Source organism: Cyanistes caeruleus, chromosome 5 (assembly GCF_971803275.1).
Source record: "Cyanistes caeruleus chromosome 5, bCyaCae1.hap1.1, whole genome shotgun sequence".
In the NCBI taxonomy this organism is placed as follows: domain Eukaryota; kingdom Metazoa; phylum Chordata; class Aves; order Passeriformes; family Paridae; genus Cyanistes; species Cyanistes caeruleus.
In genome coordinates, this window is record NC_141705.1 from 45,260,749 (window position 1) to 45,279,134 (window position 18,386).

Sequence of the window (18,386 nt, forward strand, 5' to 3'; positions counted from 1 at the left end):
ACGCTCCCAAGGTTGGCTCCGTGGTGGCCGTCGGCTGGATCCGCTCCAAGAAAGCCGTCGACTGGCGCCTCTTCCGCAACATCTTCCTGGCGTGGTTTGTGACTGTGCCGGTGGCCGGCTTGTTCAGCGCCGGCGTGATGGCACTGCTGATGTACGGGATCCTGCCTTACATCTGAGGAGCTTCCTCTGCCGGGAAAAGGGGAAATGGCCAAGCTACTACCGACGGGAGAAGCGTTCCCGTGAAAGAAGCAGTCAGAGAGGATCCATCTTCCATACCTAACTTCTTATCTACTGTACATAACAATGTGTCATATTGGTGACATGGTGATGTGGTGCCATTTCTTATATATTAAAGAAATATATATGCATATAGTAGGTAACAATACCTAAGTTATATCATCAGTGGGGTGAAAATAATTGCCTAGAACTTAATATTTAGTAAAATTTGTACATAGTGTATCATTTTGGTGGCTATTTTTTAATCTTTTGAAGAAGAGTATGGATTAGGAAATGTTTCTTGTACATTTGATATAAGAAGAAGCGAGGTACAGGACTGCATAATACATGAATTTTTTAAAGCTATTAAGATACTGGAACAAAATAAAATGTGCAGAAGTGCTTTTCATAAAATAACTTTGTTCATATCATATTGATTTTCGTGTATCATAGCGTGATGGTTATGGCTGTGTAAATACTTATGAACAATAACCTTTAAATGGTGCATTTCCCTTATATATTTTGGATAAGAAAGTTTAGGAAGTACCAAAGAAGCAGGGGAATAGCTTGCCGATATTATGTTGTTGTCTCCACGTGTGTTGTGTTTCCCCACCTCTGATTCAGCGTTGTTTTCACCAAGCTCCAGCCAGTGAGGCTGGGATAGTACTGTTCATGTCTTAATGTAACTTTAAAACAAAAAGCGCACACAAAAAATTAGTTCTCGTGACTTAGTCGGCAGCCCATGGCTCTCCACATTAGCTGATAGCAAACTGACTTCATTTTGTGGGTTGATACTTGAGTATCTCACTGCTCACCTTCTCCCTTTCCCCTTCAAGTCTCAGCTCCCGGCTGCTCTCGATTCCTGCGGGAGGACAGACCGTCGGCCTCCCCTCCCTCTCTCCCTCCAGACACGAGCACACACTCTCAGGGGCAGCAGCCCTGGGGCACCCCCGCGTACAGGAGCGAAGGGCAGCGGCAGGCAGGAGAGGGCTCAGCCCCGGGTTTGTGCTTGGAGGTATTGGGCGCCCACGGGAGTGCTGATCCACGCAGGGGGGGATGTGAGCAGGTGCTGCCTCCCCGCTGGCAAGTCCCATCCCAGCCACAGCCAGCCAGCCTCCTGCTGTGCTGCCTACAGCAAGGAGGGGACAGAGCCCGGCCCTGTGTGGATGGAGGTTGAATGGTAACCAGCGTTTGGGATGAGATTTTGTTCATGGCAGCTCAGGGGAAAAATGGCCAGCCACATCCCCTGCATGCCTCTGGAAAGCACATTTGAGTGGAGGTTACTGATTCGTGGGTGGGAGGCAAAGGGCAAGGGGTGCCCAGAGGAGGTTGGGAATCTGTCACTGTTTAAATGCTGCTAAAATTTTGATAAAATGTTCTTGGTACTCCATTGTGATTTTTCCATTGGTCATTCATACCAAATTTATAATAAAAAGATAAACAGCCCCTATAACTGTCTCTTGCGTTTTTGGAGTGTTACTCAGCTGTAATGGGAAGGCTCCCCAGGCAGTTAAAGCCTACTCCTTGGCATCTGCCGCCTTTTGTCCTTTGTCTGCTGTGGTCAGTGGGATCAGACCATGCTCTGTGTGGCGCTGACAAAACCTCCCTTTTCTTCCTGCTGTCCTGGCAGCCCCAGTGCCCAGCCCTTGCTCTGCCCGGCCTTGGCTCACAGGCGTCTCTCTGTCGAGGTCTGGGAGCTCGTGGGCTGCTTCACACACATTCCCTGGGCACTCGCTGCCCCTCACTCTGGCTCTCCTTTCTGGGGCTCTGGAAGCATCCCTATTGCCATGGTACCGCGGTGCCCGGTTTCCAACCCCTCTGAAACCCTAGAGCTGTGGTAAAAATAGAGCTGGCAAATGGGTGAGACTGGTGGGCAGCAGCTGAGTGACCAGAGCAGCCTGTAAAGGCACAGAGACAATTTGGCACCTGTGGAAAAGGGTGGAAGAGCTCACTTTATCGTGGCACTTGCACAAACAAATGCCTGCCCAGTGGCCCAGCAGCTTCCCACCTTGTTTTATCTACAGAGACAAACCCGACCTCTCTCACTCCAGCGGCAGGGACGCAGCTGCAACCCTGCCAGACACAGTGTGCCGAGTGCTGTGCCAGCTCTGGGGGTATGTGATAATCCCCCAGCACACACAGCTGGGTGTCTGAACACACACATATATAAATAAAACTGCTGTGAGGGAAATGGCTGGCAAAGAAGCATCTCCAAAGTATTCCTGCCCCAGCTACAATAACCTTCAATGTGGAGGGAGATGGAAAATCCAAAGCACAGAGATTTCTTCACAGCACAGAGGTGTCCTTTGCCAGCCCAGAGAAGCAGAAACTGCAGGGGAAGCACAGCTGGTGAAACATGGTGCAAATACGGGCACAGTTAAAACTCCCTTTGCTCAGGCAGCAATCAAAATTGGTCTGCTTTCAGCTCAAGAAATGGTGAAGGGTTTGCATTTTTTCAGCAGCATCGGAGGTCAGTGGGGCCAGAGAGCTGAGCTTGTTTAGCCAAGGTCTATTTACAAGCCAGATGCTGATAGACCTCGACAGAGACATGGGATCTTTGAGCCCTGCAGGGCTGTCCCATCCCCTGATGGAGCTCTTCCCACCGTGGTTCAGGGCTGCAGCCCTTCCAGGCAGGACACAGGACAGCAAGGTTGTCACCAGGCAGAACTTGCTGCGTGCTGGGGTTCTCCAGTGTGTGTGCACAGGCTGCTGGGGCTGCAGGAAAAGTGAACACAAGAAGCAGGTCAGGAAGTAAGAGAGACAGAAGCCTAATGGAAATACTTGTTACAAGTATAAACTCTTTTAGCCCAGGAGATGCAGCCTTGAATTTCAGAAACCAGTGTCTACTGTGCTTCACTGACCAGTGGTAAATCTTTGACTGAAACCAGCCTGAGGGGAGCCAGCTGGCAGTGTGAAGGTGATAATAGACTAATTACCCTCACCAACCTCTCCTCCTGCCTCCAGCTTTCACCCCACAACCAGATTTCATGGTTTGCCCATGAAAGTTGCTTTGCCTTTATATGTCTGATGGTTGCTGGGATGATGCTGGGACACGTTATTGCCACTTGTGCTGCTTGGCAGAGTGCCTGCCCTGTGCAGCTGAAGTTGCTGTGGCATGGTGACCTGTGCATCCTGGTCTGTCCTCAGCAGAGCAGCCCTGTTCTGCCAGCTCCCTGCTGCTGGTCTCCCACCTCCAAGGTGAGTGCCCTGTGTGCTCCTGACTGCTCTGACTGGCTGAACTACCCTTGGAGCAGGAGCTCTGCTCATGCCACAGGCACTGAGATTTGTTCTGGAGGCGGTCACAAAACGCTTCTTGTGGGGGACATGTGTGGTGAGAGAGGCCAGGAAATGCAGTGGGGAAATGCATGGGGTAGGACAACGCAGAGGCACAGGGCCCTTAGCTGGTTTGTGGTAGACAGACCTGGGTTGCTTTGTGAGAGATCCTATTCCAGATTTGGGGACCCTGGACTGCAAGATGATGCTGATGGACAGATCCATATTTTCGGAGGGCAGAAGACTGCTTGAATTAGTGTCTTGTGCTGTTACTTCTCTAGAGAGGGTAGACGATGGGAAAAGTGGTTTGTTTTGATTTTGTTTTTTGGTTTTTTTTAAGGTTAAGGACCTTTGGTTTTGTGTCCCAAGCTCCTTCCGTGGAGCTTGCTTTAGTGATACTGGTGAACTGGTTTGGTGGAGCATTGACTCCACCTACTGGTTACCTGAACTGGAGTAAGGTTTTAACACCAATGAGAAGCTTTGTGAGCCTCCTTTTTCTAAGCAGTAAAGCAGAACAGAAAGGAGTAATATGTAACAAAAATGTGAACTGTGCTCTTTCCAGGTGATATTGTACAAAAAAATAAATTTTGAACGCTCAGCTTAATTTCCAATATCTTAGGCTCTAGGAGGAAAAGGTATTACTGCTGCACTGAATTAAAATATATTTCATACTGATTGATACAAGAAGACTTTTCTTCTACCTGTCTTGCAGAAGTAACCAGTATGTCACTAGAGTTTTTAAAACTAGGCTGGTGAACTTCTCCAGTGATGCTATTTTAGCACTGTATTGATGAGCAAACACTTTTTCCAGGGTAGCATTGGTCTGAAAGATTTTATAAGCATATTACACCACTTTTCAACTAATTTCAGTTTTCAAAAGGGCATTATTTTTCCTAAGTGAAATAGTATTAACTTGTACAAATATGCTGTGCTGTTACCAGCTTTTAGGTGCAGAGGATTTTTTATGTGAGAAGGTGAATGTGAATAACAAAAGCTTGTTTCCTTCCTTGATTGCAACCAGCTTCAAAACAAAGTTGGGGCCCAGAAACCAAGCACAAATAATGTCTGAGTTTCATGGCTCCTTGCATCTGTCCCAGCTGACACTACACATCCAACTTCAGGAAGATGACTTCTCATCTGATAAACCCTAAATTCAAGGATGTGACATGCTACTGCAGTGCAAGTATTTACTGTAGATCATTATTAATTGCTGTGCTTCAGGAAGAGAAAAAGGAGTGGCAGGTGTCCAGCTGGTGGCCAGTTCTCTTCATTGCCCAGTTGCAGTCAGCCCCTGGATGGATCTTCTCACACAATGGCACCGTGCATTCCAGTTCCTTTGCTGTGAGCTGCTCACACAGCTTACACAATTCAAGCTGCTGCTAAAGAACTTGTTTCTGGTCTCTCAGTGTAAGGACAGCTGGGGTTCTCTGCCTCTGAAAGCTGGCTTCATTCACTAACTAGGGATATCCACCCTAGGGATATCCTGGCACAAAGGGAGGAGATGCTTGTACTGCAGGAGAAGTTGCCAGTGTCAAGGAAAGGTGAGGAGAGTGTAGTACACTGCTCTTATGTGAAACAGGAAGATGGTTCTAAGTGGAAAAACACTAAAGCATTTTTGGATGATACTAAAACTGCTTTCCTACTGTGAGAGGATTTATCATCTTTTTTGCTGGAGGGGAAAAAATATAGGAAGGTTAATTTAAAAATGTTACCTTGCTTTCTTAATGCACTTTGTAATGGATGATCTTCTCTTGATCTTGCAAAACAATGTTGAGTCCTCTTAATTCCTATGGAAAACAGGCACACCTGCAACTGCCCTGGTTTCTGGTCTGAGTAATTTTCTGTATGCCAGATTTTTCCACTCATTCTTGCTTCTCATGGAATCCTGGTGATCTCTGTAATGGAAATTGCATGTGACATGTCTTTCACACTCACAAGCTTATCAAGGTAAAGCTGACAATTTCTCTCTTCTCGGTCTCTGACTTTGCATGACAACCTGCAGTAAGTCTTGGCTGCTTTCTGACAGATGACTGCTTCTGTTTCCCATGAGAACAGAGATGCTTTGTTACACTGATAAAGTGCCTGTCAGTGCTGGGGTCAAGTGCTGCTCAAAATACACCAAAACCAGTGTGGAACTGGCACAAGAAATTATGACAGGGAGAGAGGAAACTTGAGACTAGACCCAAGGACCATGAAGAGCTTGGTCACTTTATGAGGAGAATGCCACAAATTCAATTCTGTGGACAAACTTTGGATGGTAGACAAAGGTGAATGCACTTGGATTTTTAGGTCACAGCCATGCGCTGCTTTTGCTGCTTTCCAAAGTTTCAGGTATTTTTTTTCTAAGCACTTAGAACAATTTGGATACAGAAGTCTGTGCCCTGAATCTTTGAGACAACAGTTCAAGAGCTACATTATGTTAAGGTTGGCTAAAAACCTTTTTATATATTTGGGTTAAGGTTTCTAAGCACTGCAAAAAGAGGTTGAAAGGCTTTATCAACTTGCTGGCTGTTCTCTTCCATAAAAACCTGTCCTTGCTATTACTTTCCCAAATAATGTTCCTTAGGCAGTTTCCCTTCCTTTATGAAGGCTGGAGCAAATGCTCTTAGATATAATTTGAAAAAAAAATCTCCTGAATTTACATTATTTGTCATATGTATTATGGCAAAGACTTCTTGCTTGTTTGCTTCATCCTTTCATTTTGGGTAGTTTACATCAAATGTAAACATATTTCCTTTGTTACTGAAAATGACTCCACATCCCCTTTGCACTAGAATGTACAGACACAAAAATTTCTAATTTGTAGGAACCAGTAACAAATATGAGGACTTTGCAGATGGTGTTGATAAAAAGCACAAGTACCAGGATAAACAGAAAGGATAGAAATAAATGAGGTGGGAAGGACATACTAACCATATGAAAATAGCCTTCAGAGATCAAGAGGTTGTGGCTGAGACAAACAAATAATGGCAGAAACTCAAGCTGCTGATACAAAACCAGAAGAGAAACATTGCTACAGGGATGCTAATGGCCTTTCTCAAAATTCACCAGCAAAAAGGGGCCTCTATTAGAAGGAAATCTATTGGTTTTATCCTCATACCAACATTATTTCTGGGGCAGAGGTGACTGACTTTTCAAATGGGTGGCATAGAGACGATGGTCAGAGAGCAAAGAGAGCAGTCTTTCTCCTGCCTTCATCATCCTCCAAGCCACCAGGGTGCCTGCTCTTATTCTGCTCAGCCAGTGTCAGAAGCAGTACTCAAGGACTAAATTTCCACTTAATGTAATTGAGAAAATGGCTGTATGGCTTTTCTGCTACCATTGCTTAGCAGTTATTTTTCCTGAAGCTGCAATTATCCCAGCTACTGCCATTCAGTGGGCAAAGGAGGAAGTCAGGACAAGAAACGCTTCAAAATCTCTCGGGTGCTACCCACAACATTTATCTGAGAGGCTCCCACTTGGAGATGTTAAAGTTCAGATACAGCTTGTTTACATCCTTCATCAAGATTCTGCAGGTAAAGAGCTAATAAATATTTTAATACATTCTTCTCAAAGTCATAAAATCCAACAGACCAGCAAGTTGTTCTACTTGTGGTCTGTAACCATCTGTGGCATTTGCTGATGTATTGATAACCAACCAGTGGTACGTGGCAAATGTGGTAACTCAGATGATCTATAAGGGCCCTTCCTACCCAAAATATTCTACGATAACACTTCACACTCTTATATAGCCCACTGGAGTTTGTTTCTGTGATATGTAGTTGGGTCATAATTATATTACTTGGAGGAGAGAAATCACTTTTGATTTGCAGTTTAGTAACAAATGCAATTGAAATAATCTGCTACAAACCTTCTGAAAGAGAAAATAGAGGGCAAGGAAAATCTGTCATCCTTGGGAAACAAGTCTTAGGAAGGCAATGGCAAGTTTCTTTCTTACCAAATTAACTAGAAAAAAAAAATAGAAAAAAATAATTATCCAGGTACTATATGGGATAAAAATTGCAAAATGCGGGGCTTTTTCCTGTAATTATTTTGTATGCCCTGCTTATCTTTACTCAATACTCCAGTGTTGGATCCTGTAATCAATTAAAAAGGTATGTTAATTATGCAGAAGAAACTAAGTGGTACAACTTTGGCCAGAATGTGCTGGTTGATTTATGCTGCCTTCAGCCTGCAGTGTGCTAATGCAAGTGTGCCATCAGGTGGTACAGAAAAACTTTACAAAGAACTGATCCTCCAGTTCAGGCCTATTAAATAGAGGAGACCAAGTGTCCCCTAAAATGCCACCTTTTTATCCATCAGAATGAGTGACAGCTATTGCTGTGTCACCATGACACAAAGTGGGACAGAGCTCTGTGGCTGGGCTTACTGGGGCTGTAGCTACAGGGACAAATGTCTATGAATTCAGCAGGCTTTGAGGCTCATAGGCACATATAAAAGTTTAGCCTTTTTGGAGTCTGCCAAAGGCTCTAATTACCACGGAAAGAGTTGTGTGTCCCACCTGACAGAACCAAGCAGCTCCCTAATGAGCCTTCTGAGGAGCAGCAGGACCTGTTCCTGCAGATGATACTGATTTCAATGCAGCTCAGTTCAACCCAGAAGGGAAATTGCATCTGTCACTGAGACCTGCTGGTAGTGCATGGTTAGTGGAAACTTGTGCTCATCTATTGGAACACCAGGAGATCCTTCACCTTCCCCCTTGCATTGCTTCCAGCTATGCCAGAGCAGGTGAATTTGGCTCAGAAATGTTGGATTGGGGTCAGGGATATAAAAAGATACAGCCAGGCTGTGTAAGTTAGTCTGGAGTTTGGTGCTAATGGAGTTGTGTCAAATAAGGGCCATCAAAGCTGAAGGCAGTGTTGGAACCAGAAATCCCAGTGGCAGAGCAGCAGCAGGATGGACACTGCCTGCATCTCTTCAGCTGCCTCAAAAATGATGAAGTTGTCTGAGGTTTTAATTGAATTTATCTTTTCCTTTCATCTGCCCTTCAGGCAACTAGTATGGCTTTTCCAAACTGGCTAGGTTTAGGACTCGGAAACAGTAAGTCATGCTTTTTGAGGGGGCTTGAAAAACAAAAGAAGTCCTGTGTTTTGCAAATTTGAAACCATGCTCATCTGGGGCAGTTTAAGGTTTTGAAAACTGATATAAAGTGCTATGTTTTACTTCTTGAAAAACTGTCCTGAAGTCCTGCATTTTTGGGGCTTGGAAACAGGCTCATTTGGGCAGTTTTAGGGTTAGCAAATTGTAGACCAAGTTCTGCACTGTTGAGCTTGGAAACAGATACCAAGTCATGTGTTTTTTGGGGACTTGGAATTAGACTCATTTGGTCAACTTAGAGGCCAAAAAACTGAGGCTAAATCCTGTGGTTTAAGGAAGTGGAAATGGGGATTAGCTGGTGCAGCTTTGAAAGGAGGTTCTTTTGGTCAAATCTGGGGCTTGGAACACAGGAGACCAAGTCCTGTGTTGCTGTGCTCAGAAACACAGAGCCCAGTGCTGGGATATAGCTGGTTAGAACCTGGTGCTGGTAATGCCAAGCTCGTGGGTTTGATCCCTGTATGGGCCACTCACTTAAGAGTTGGACTCCATGACCCTTGTGGGTCCCTTCCAACTCAGAATATTCTGTGGTTCTGCTTTAGGGTCTGGAACCAGGACCATGCTGCTGTTCCCAGGCTGGCAGCAGAGTCCTAACCCTGCGTGTTTGGGCTCAGCCCCGAGGCTCCCCAGCTGATGCTGGGGAGATCTGGGACAAAAGGCAGTTCCCAAGTCTCCACACAGCCCAGTGCCAGCCCTGTTCCCATGGCTGGAGGAGTGGGGGGCTCAGGGCAGGCCTGAGCAGATCGGAATCCTGGCAGCTGCCGTCTTCCCCAGGTCTTTTGTCATCATCACCATCAATCCCCCACCCTGAACCATGTGGTGCTGCATCGGGGAGGAGAGAGCCTGGTGATAGGAGGGGTAACCGGCCAAAAATATCCTGATGGCCCCAAAATACCCCAGAAGGTTATTAAACTGTTAACAAGAGCAGTTGGGTGAGGAGATCAGCTGGACAGTTTCCTAGAATGTGGTGCTCCAGGGACTCCCATACACTGCTCTGATTCCCTGCTGGCACTCGTGAGGTGGTGGTGAATTCTTGTGTGTGTGTCATCCTTCCCTGCAGCAACAGGGTACCACACAGGTCACTGGGCAACAGAGCCCTGCCAGAAAGTGTGTTTCATTAAAAAACCCTCCCCTTATGGAATTTGGGCTGAGACAAATCTTGTTCTTTATGCCTAGGATTCCTACAAACAATTTAAAATGAGGTAAAGATTTTTCAATGGAACAGGAATTACTCACGTTTACACCATTTCCAGTAAATAGCAAACACTAAGAAATAAGTATTCTCTTAGAAATGGCTTGGCAACATGTCTCATTTCAAAAGAGCCACAGAAGTGCAAATTTGAGAATGTGTTTGATTTTTTTGTCCTGCCTGATTCACTTTGAAGACAAAAAGAAATTCTGCCAGCCATACTCGGTTGTCTTTTGTAGCATTCGCTGGGGGGCAGCAGTGATGGCAGATGTGATTAACAAAGATGGTGTCAATTATTTTCACCTCTATAAAAACAAATTGTCCACTTAGGTTAAGCCTTCAAGCTCCTGGAAAGCTCTCTGTGCTATTTCCATTGCAGGATCTGGACTCCCCTGAGATGGCAACTGCAGCCACAGTTGTGCTGACTTTTTAACAAAGCACTAAGGTGTGACAGATGAACCCCTGCTGTGTTTCAACAGATAGTAAACATCACTTGTTTCTTCAGTCAGTTGTGGAAGACTTTGTTTTACTTCACATCATACCTGCCAGCACCATTTCTTCATTTATCCCAGTCACATCCCACAGGCTGATATTCGAGGGCGTGCAGCTTTACCTAACAGTGCATCTTGGAATTCAAGCTTGTTTTTCTTGAGCAAGAATTGTGTCTTTGAATGAGGCTCCCAGGTGAAAGATAATGACTTATCCATTAGTGCACTAAAACACTTACATATAATTTCTAGGCGTTCCCACTGGACAACCTGCCTACATCATGGGTTGTAAGTGCTGTTGGATGCTTGGAAGATGCATCCTGCTGGCAGCTGCCCAGGCAGGCAGAGTTCAGGCTCTGCAGGCCCAGTAGGTTCAGCAGCTGAGTGGGAATTTTCTAGTGGGGTTGTTGAGGAAAATGCACACCAATAGAAAAATATGTTTTTCTTACTGGAACTGCAGCTGATAATTTGTTAGCAAGCTGAGTTCAGACTGGTCACTGATGTTTTCCCACATTCTGAAATGACTGCCTGAAGTGTGGGCCTCTGGCAAAAGTGGGAGTGGGAAACCAACACTGGGAAGTGTGAGACTGGACTTCTGCAGGGCCAGGCTCGGTTCTGATCCCTCCCCTAATCTCAGCTCCCAAGTACAACCACTCCATACCTCCCTAAGAAAATTACTGATTTCAACCCTCTGCCTTTTTTTTTTTTTGCCAATTTCTTTCGACAGGATTTTGCAGCATCAGATGCATAGAAGTTTGCAGGTACTAATAGAAAATAATACTATATGCTACTTTTGTGGTAATGAACTCGGCCCTGTGGGAGATCACTGATCCTATGCTGGCATCTGAGAACATGTCAGGTAAGTTACTGGGATGTAAATTTCTTAAATGGCATCTTTCCACTGTGTTTTCTTCAGGCACAAAGAATGTATGTACATGCCTTTAAAGAGAACATATGTGTTTTAACCACACCTACCAACAGGCTTGGAGTACAGGTCTGTGTTACTGTGGTGTGTTTTCCAGGAAACTTTGCACTTTGAAAAGCACATTGTAGTAATGGAAAACTATTATATGCAGGATGAGGCAGCATAAACTTGCTGGTCTTGCAGTGTCATCCCACTTAGCTTTGATGTTCTCATAGATGACCTATTTTATTTATGCCCTTCCTTTCACCTTTACAAAATGGGAGATAGTCATCTTCAACAGAAGAAAGGAGAAATTAATCCAAGTTGTACGAAAAATTTAATCAGAGTTGTAATCTTTGGGCTGCCCCTTTTTTAAAGCTGAATTCAGTTCCTTGTTTCCATAAGTCTGTATTTTTTGGCTCACTTGATGAAGATGTACATTGAGCAATGCCACCTGCACATGTGGTGCTTTGCAGATCAGGGTTTTACTGGCTGAGTTTGAGTCACCTTGTCCAACTGCAGAAGCCCTGCAGCAATCCCTGAGGTGATGGCAGTTGTGGTTTTCCTGCTGGCTTGGTTAGCTTAGAGTCATGAGCCAGAGCTGAAAAGGCTTCCCTCGTGCCACAGCTCCTGTGGGAGGCTGTTCCTGCCCAGGCATCCGTGTGCTGCTGAACTGCACGTGGAAGGGCAGGAAGCACCGTAACTGCTGGGCAATTTCTGTTAAACTGGAAAGGGAAGTGTTGCTCACATCACTGGCCACAAGATTATCAGTTTTTGTGGTCATAAGCAATTAAATGTCCAACCCAGGGTGCTGGGGGCACATTGCCTACAATGTGTGGTTTATTGAGCAAACCAAATGCAAGCAAGGAGAATTTGGCAATAACTGAAGAACCTAATCTGTTAACTCCTTCCTTTCTTCCACTGCCATGGTCTAACACAGACCATATCAGCTGGGTTGTTCAATGGGAGATAATATCACTTCTGCCTCCAACCTGGAGAAATAAGATACTTGGGAACAGAACAGTGTGAAGTGAATATAAACTGTGTTACCTCAGACATTAATCTTCCTTCAGTTAAACTAGGCACAGCTGGAGCAAAGACAAGGTTAGACCATCTCTGTGAGTCCTACACAGCACTGCAATGTGCTCACAATCAAAAGAGGAGATGAGCAAAAAGGTGATCTCTGCAGAGGGCTTAAAAGTGGTTCCTTGCACTGATAGTTCTGGAAGAGGGCAAGTGAAATAGCTCAGCTTTTATTTGTAGCTGTACCAGAGGACTGGAAGAAATTCGCTTCAGAGCTAGAGTCTGGTCTTCTACTCCTGAAGACAACCATCCCATAGCATGCCTTTTGGAAACAACCAAGCTTTATCCTAAAGGCTCTTTCCAGTTCTTGTTGTCACTGATGTAAATCTTTCAGAGTATTACTCAAATGAGGGCTTTGCCTAATATCTGGACTAAAGCTACTAAAAGTTTTTATCTAGCTACCCTGCAGCCACAGCATTATTATGCTTTGCTTCATGACTTCATTTTACATTTACAAACAAGCCATCTTCCATTAAGATTTTCAGGAAAATGTTTGAAAATATCTGTACCACATTATATTAAAAAAAAAAAAAAAAATCATTGTGATGCTATTACTTGTTACATGTCTAGTAAAAATATATCCAAAACATCCTAGGATTATTTTTTTCTGACAGCCACACCTTTTTCTTGGTTCCTGTTCATCCAGTGTGCAACTGAAGCTCCAGCCATCTTCTGTCACTTTCAAGAGATGAACTCTTAGAGTGCCTTTTCATGAATTCAGAGCTGTATGCTCTTGCACATCATGCTATGAAATTTACTTATTTTTTTATAACTCCAGGCCTTAATGTTGAAGCATTTTGCATAATCCTCCCTATTGCTTTTAAGTTCATTACATACCTAATTCTTATGCTGCCATAACTACTAAAAACATGAACAAACATATAATGTGGTACAGATATTTTACAAGACCTCACTGTCAAGAGTTCTCCTGTAAAACTTATTCCAGCCTGACAGCTTTTCTTCATTTCCCTTGTCTCAGTTGAAGTTTGATTGCACTTTTCTTCCTGTATTGTATAAATACCTACTGATTTAGAGATTGGCTATGTCTGCTGCATCAGTCCTGGCTCTGAAATCAGTTATCAAAAGTATATGGCTCTAAGAAATAAATTTACTTTTTTTTTTTTCAAATGTAGTCCTGTGCAGAAGGGTAAGTTTTCTGGTATGGAAATAGGCAGCCTTAAGTAAGCAATTTTAGAAAAGTGCAGCAGTGTCCTGCTAACTCTAAGGAGTCTGAGCTTCAGGTGTTCCATTCAACAATTTCACTGTTCAAAAGGCAAAATAGGAAACCCAAGCAAATGCAAGAAATGTGCTAAACTTCCTGGAAAAGCCAAATACAGGAAAAGGCTTAAAAACTATTTTTATTTACTTTTTTTTTAAAGGAGAAGGCTCACCTATGAAAGTATCAAAGGCTTAAAAGAAGCTGAGCTTCCTGAAGATGAGCTCAAAAGTAAGCCATGAGGCACATAAATAATTTATATTCTTTTTTTCCCTCTCTGCACAAGTTAATGTTACTACAGAGCTTGGTTCCTGCTTTGCCCTTACCCACAAAGAAGCAGGAAGCCACAATGAAGAAAAGAAATAACATGCTAAAGCAGAAATATGCTTTAGCATGTTAAGAGTCCAAAAGTATTCATAAAGAGCTTTGCAGCAGGTAATTTTTGGAGACAGTAGTGATTGAACTGATGCAGAGAGGGCACTATAAAGAACTGCTACAAAAGAGTCTCAGCACCAGGACATATTTGCAGTTTGGCTCACACATGTCCAAGCTGCCCACTGCTGAGAAGAGCTGGAGATCTCTTGAGTGACCAAACACAAACCAAGTAAAAGCTCAATTTAATTTTAAAAATTAAAAAGCTCAATTTAATTAAACAACCAATGGTTCTTCAGGCTGTCTGAAACTCAGTAGTCAGTCCAGACCTAGGCATCTATCTGCAGCTGATTCTGTTGTAAGCTGGCACCTAAGTACCTACTGGCTTTCTGATGTTGATGCCTTTGAGTGCTGAACACCCCTCTTTGTGAGCCTTAGGGGAATTTGATTGTTCCTTCCCATCTTCATTTGAGCTTTAGTTTTGTGTCTGAGAGACACTTTTCAGGACCAGCATATTATGACTGATGAAGAGGGGAGTGCAGAACCCCCCATTTCCTGTGGAGCTGGGGACCAGAATGGGAGCCAGGGAACTGCCAGGCACAGCTCAAGGAAGGAGGCCCCTGCACAGATGCTGAAGATGAAAGACCTACGTTTCAAGACATGAGATTCTACGTAATTTAGGGTACTGTGTGCAGTATGTGAAGATGTTTTAAACTGGATTTTGTAGCATCATCCCTCTAAATAATACAGTAGTTTCCATTTATGTGTGCATTATTAGTAGCAGAATATGAAGAGGACACTCCTGAAAGAAACAAATTGAAGGTTTAGTAATTTTTTTTTTCTGTGACAGCTCATTGTCCAGCCAGGAAGGTAATAGATATTATGTATCTGTGGACTGCAATGCTAGAATGGTTTTGCAAATTTCTGCTGCTAGTAAAGCAGGATTTATCAATGCAAATCCTGCACTGAGGCAGGAAGAGATAACAAAGATAATCATCCCAATGTAAGGCACTATTAACTGTGAATTTTTTCCACAGAATGCTTCAGTGCTTTTTTACAGTAATGATGGCATGGACCTTTGTGCCTGTATACATTTTTCATGCAGTAAACTCCATTTCTTTTCCTCATGATAAAGTGCTTCTGAGTTCAGCAAGTAAACAATGTTGATTCAGCAATACACAGAGGACACCCACACACATTCAGCTGGCATCACATGGTATTTTCTGAAACACAGCCACCACAAGGCTCTGGCACAGCTCTTCAGGCAACTGCTAAGACATATGGAAACCCCAGGATGTCCTGGGAGGTGAAATGGGAAGCTTTATTTAAAGACTCCCTGTGTTTTCATTTTACAAAAGAGTAGTTCAAATGTCACTTCTTTATTTGAGAAACAAACTATTCTATGTATTCCTTTTCAAAAGCCCCAAAGGGGAAAATCAGAAACCTACCCTTAATTTGTTTTTAAAGTTCTATTTTAGTCCATGCAAATATGCACTTGGCAAATGATTCCACCTAAACCATCAGGCAGAAATCTAGGCAAATGCTTTACAATCCCAGAGAAAGACAGAATTATCCTTGCCCATGCAAGGAGGGGCAGCACGTGCCTGCCCTGTTGAAGGTCACTGGAGATGCAGGTGACTTCTGTCAAAACCCACATTATCCTTCAGAACATTGCTGTCATGAAACAATCCTGATGGATTTTGTCCTTGGGTGCCGTAAAGGCGGGATGCAGATTTGCTTCAAACCCGCCAAGGAGTGAGCCTTGCTGGAGACACACCTTGGGCCCCAGGCTGACACAGGGCAACACAAGGTTATTTTTCTGGGCAGGGCTAGAAATCCCCTGTCAACAGCAGCATCTAACAAGCTTTCAGCTCATTATGAATGACAAAGGATTGAATAAAAACATAGCACAAAAATGTCAAGATGGAGAATGTTAGAGCTCAGAAGATAAAAATTAACTCTAATACTCATTGACTACAAACATGGAAAAAACCCAAACACCAGGAATGTAGGAAATGAATTATTAACAGTGCTGAAAGTTAAGGGAATAAAAGATTCGACTACTTCACTGTTTTATGGGAAACTCCAAAAAACCCTTTTTATCTTATCAGATACCATGGCAGTTAAACATCTTATTTCTGGCACACTTCTTCATGACTTTGTGTTACAGGAAAGGTTATTAAAGGTTGAAAACTCCTTTTGAATCTTCACAGTGATTTTGCAGCTTTCAGCTTTCTGAAAAAATCCCCAGGGCTGAATTCATGTCAGAATGGAAGGAGCATCTCCCACACCCCAGCACAACTCTTTGCCCTGCCCTAACTGCTCTCGTCCTCTTATTCTTTTTATAGAATTCATCCAGAACCCTCTCTCTGCAAAATCACTGCGAAGATTCAAAGGGAGCTTTCAGCAGCAGGCCCCAGTAAGCTCAGTCACAAACCTGCTTTTAAATGCTACTCATCAAAACAAGTAAGAAGAAACAACATGTATGATACAGGAGCAGAGCTGACATTGAATTAAACAGATTCTGAGCTTCCCCAGGAGAACTCTGAAGCACTTACAGAGGAAAAATCAGCCTGCACTACTTCTACACAGGAAGTGAGTGCCTTCTATGTGGGAATTGCTAAATTTTCTTAGTTTTTTTCTCTCTCCTCTAGTGTCTGTATTACACAGGGATTTAAAGTGGAAAAAGAAAGGTCGCAGTCCTGAAAGAAGCTTTCAGAAAAGGTGGGAAAAGGGTAACATCAAAAAGGATCTGTGCTACCAGTCTCAGAACTTTAATGAAGAACATTAGAATGCACAAATTTATTTATTTATTTATTTATTTTTAGTAGCAAAGGAAGAACAGAGCCTTAATGGCAGAACAGTTACTCATTAAGACTTCAATTCTTTTTATTGGATGTTTAGCTCATTTTCTAAAGTTCTTTGCAAAACATTGTCATTACAACTCATGGCTTAGTCTCCTGGGAAACTGGAGCAAAGCCACCAGTGCACAAGTAAATTCAATTAATCTGAAGTCTTAACTATACTTTAACCCCTCTCCCCTGCAGCTGGTAAAGCCCAGCTGACAAGACAGCCAGGTCTTAAGAACAGGGCTTAAAACACTAAATTGTCCCATAGTCCCACCACCACTGAGGTATAGCCAAAGCAAGCAATAGAGGCTCCCCAAAGCCTTTGGGGAATTTGGTTTTCTTTCTTTTTTTAAAAACAAAACCCAAAACAACCAAACAAAAAACCCAAGCTAAGCTAATTTATTAGAACAAGAAAAAAATAGATATTCTGAAGGAAAGGTAAAAAAATACAGCAATTTGTATGTATGTGTTGAATACCCTGTTAACTCAGAGCCAAGTTAAACTCTATTGCTAACAGAGCTTAGCCAAAAACTTTCTTATCTCTCTAATCACAGACAGAATGAAGAAACTAGGAAGCAAAATGAAAAAATAAATTACTCAAACACTTGCATGCCTTTAGTTCTCTTATCTACAAAGCATCAAAAGTAGACATTTGCATGCCTTTAGTTCTCTTATCTACAAAGCATCAAAAATAAGACTCATAACTGTTCATTTTTTTCCTTTTCTTTCTGCAACAGGAAGATTCAGAGAGGCACAGAAATGTTTGCTCCCTCAGTAAAACTGTGTCATCACACTTTTCCTAATCTTATTAGGATGAGGACATGACTGTGGGATGCCAGACAGTATTTCCACTCTTAGCAAGAAGCAAAGGACAGTAATGTGCCCAGCTCTGTGGAGTCTGTCCAGCAGCACAGAACAAGCTCACAGAAACACCTGAGGAAATCAGGTACTTGGCTAATAAGAGCTCTCATTCAGCACCTAACAAGATGCATAAATACAGAAAGTGACAGCAAAGGAAATGCCAAAAACCTGCTTGAAGGCTTTGTAACACCAGCCAGGTAGCATTAAAGATGCACCAGTCTTGCCCTGTGACCTGCCATTCCATATTCACAGGCTACCTTCAGCCCCACTGGTAACACCTACTGACAGAAAGCCACCTACTGGCTTTCAAGAATTTTGGACTGCTATTACCAGCTTTTAGAAAGGACTTGAATGAAAGAATAGTTTAAAACATTAAACAGGCAAAATATTCAACATGAAGATTTAATAAACCAAAGCACTGACTCAAATTTTATTCAAGTCAAGAAGATACTTCCTGCTACAGACCAGGATGTTGGCTGGCAAAATATTTTCCTTAATTAATAATTCATTTCCTTGCTACGGACTTCTTGCACCTAGGAAGTATGTTTCAGCTAGTTTCAGGAAGATTGCTACAATAAAAACTAGACAATTAATTTGTGAACTAGGACAGAAGAATGGTCACCTTCCACCACCCATTCTGGACAGTATGCAAATGTATGCACCCCATACATCCATCACTCCCACATCAGTTAGCATATTTTTCCTTTAAAAGGAAGCCCTCAGCAGAGTGCCAGAGACTAATTTGGCTCCCTTCTCACATATATGAATTAAACCCTCATCCAAATAAGGACTGGAAGTTGAGCCCTTTTCCCTTGTAATGTTTTAAAATGCAGTTAATGGT

At 43.1% G+C, this 18,386-nt stretch overlaps 1 protein-coding gene and 2 long non-coding RNA genes across 8 annotated transcripts in view; 2 read left to right on the forward strand and 1 right to left on the reverse strand.

The window, feature by feature from the left end:
* Positions 1–1,666, forward strand: part of SLC20A2 (solute carrier family 20 member 2) — a 57,207-nt gene extending 55,541 nt beyond the window's left edge. For all 6 annotated transcript variants that reach the window (XM_086891643.1, XM_086891644.1, XM_086891645.1 and 3 more), the window contains one exon: positions 12–1,666. In XM_086891643.1, the coding sequence (XP_086747769.1) occupies positions 12–176 (165 nt within the window). In that variant the 3' untranslated portion in view covers positions 177–1,666. The remainder of the gene's footprint in view (positions 1–11) is intronic.
* LOC147653076 (uncharacterized) lies at positions 711–6,176 on the reverse strand. Its single transcript, XR_015287607.1, has 2 exons — positions 5,202–6,176; positions 711–2,931 (listed from the first exon to the last, which is right to left on the reverse strand). It is a non-coding gene; the product is annotated as an uncharacterized LOC147653076 (long non-coding RNA).
* On the forward strand, positions 3,166–16,430 carry LOC111928342 (uncharacterized). The gene is made up of 4 exons (XR_002864032.2): positions 3,166–3,414; positions 10,152–10,254; positions 10,988–11,119; positions 16,184–16,430. It is a non-coding gene; the product is annotated as an uncharacterized LOC111928342 (long non-coding RNA).
* The last annotated feature ends 1,956 nt before the right edge of the window (positions 16,431–18,386 follow it).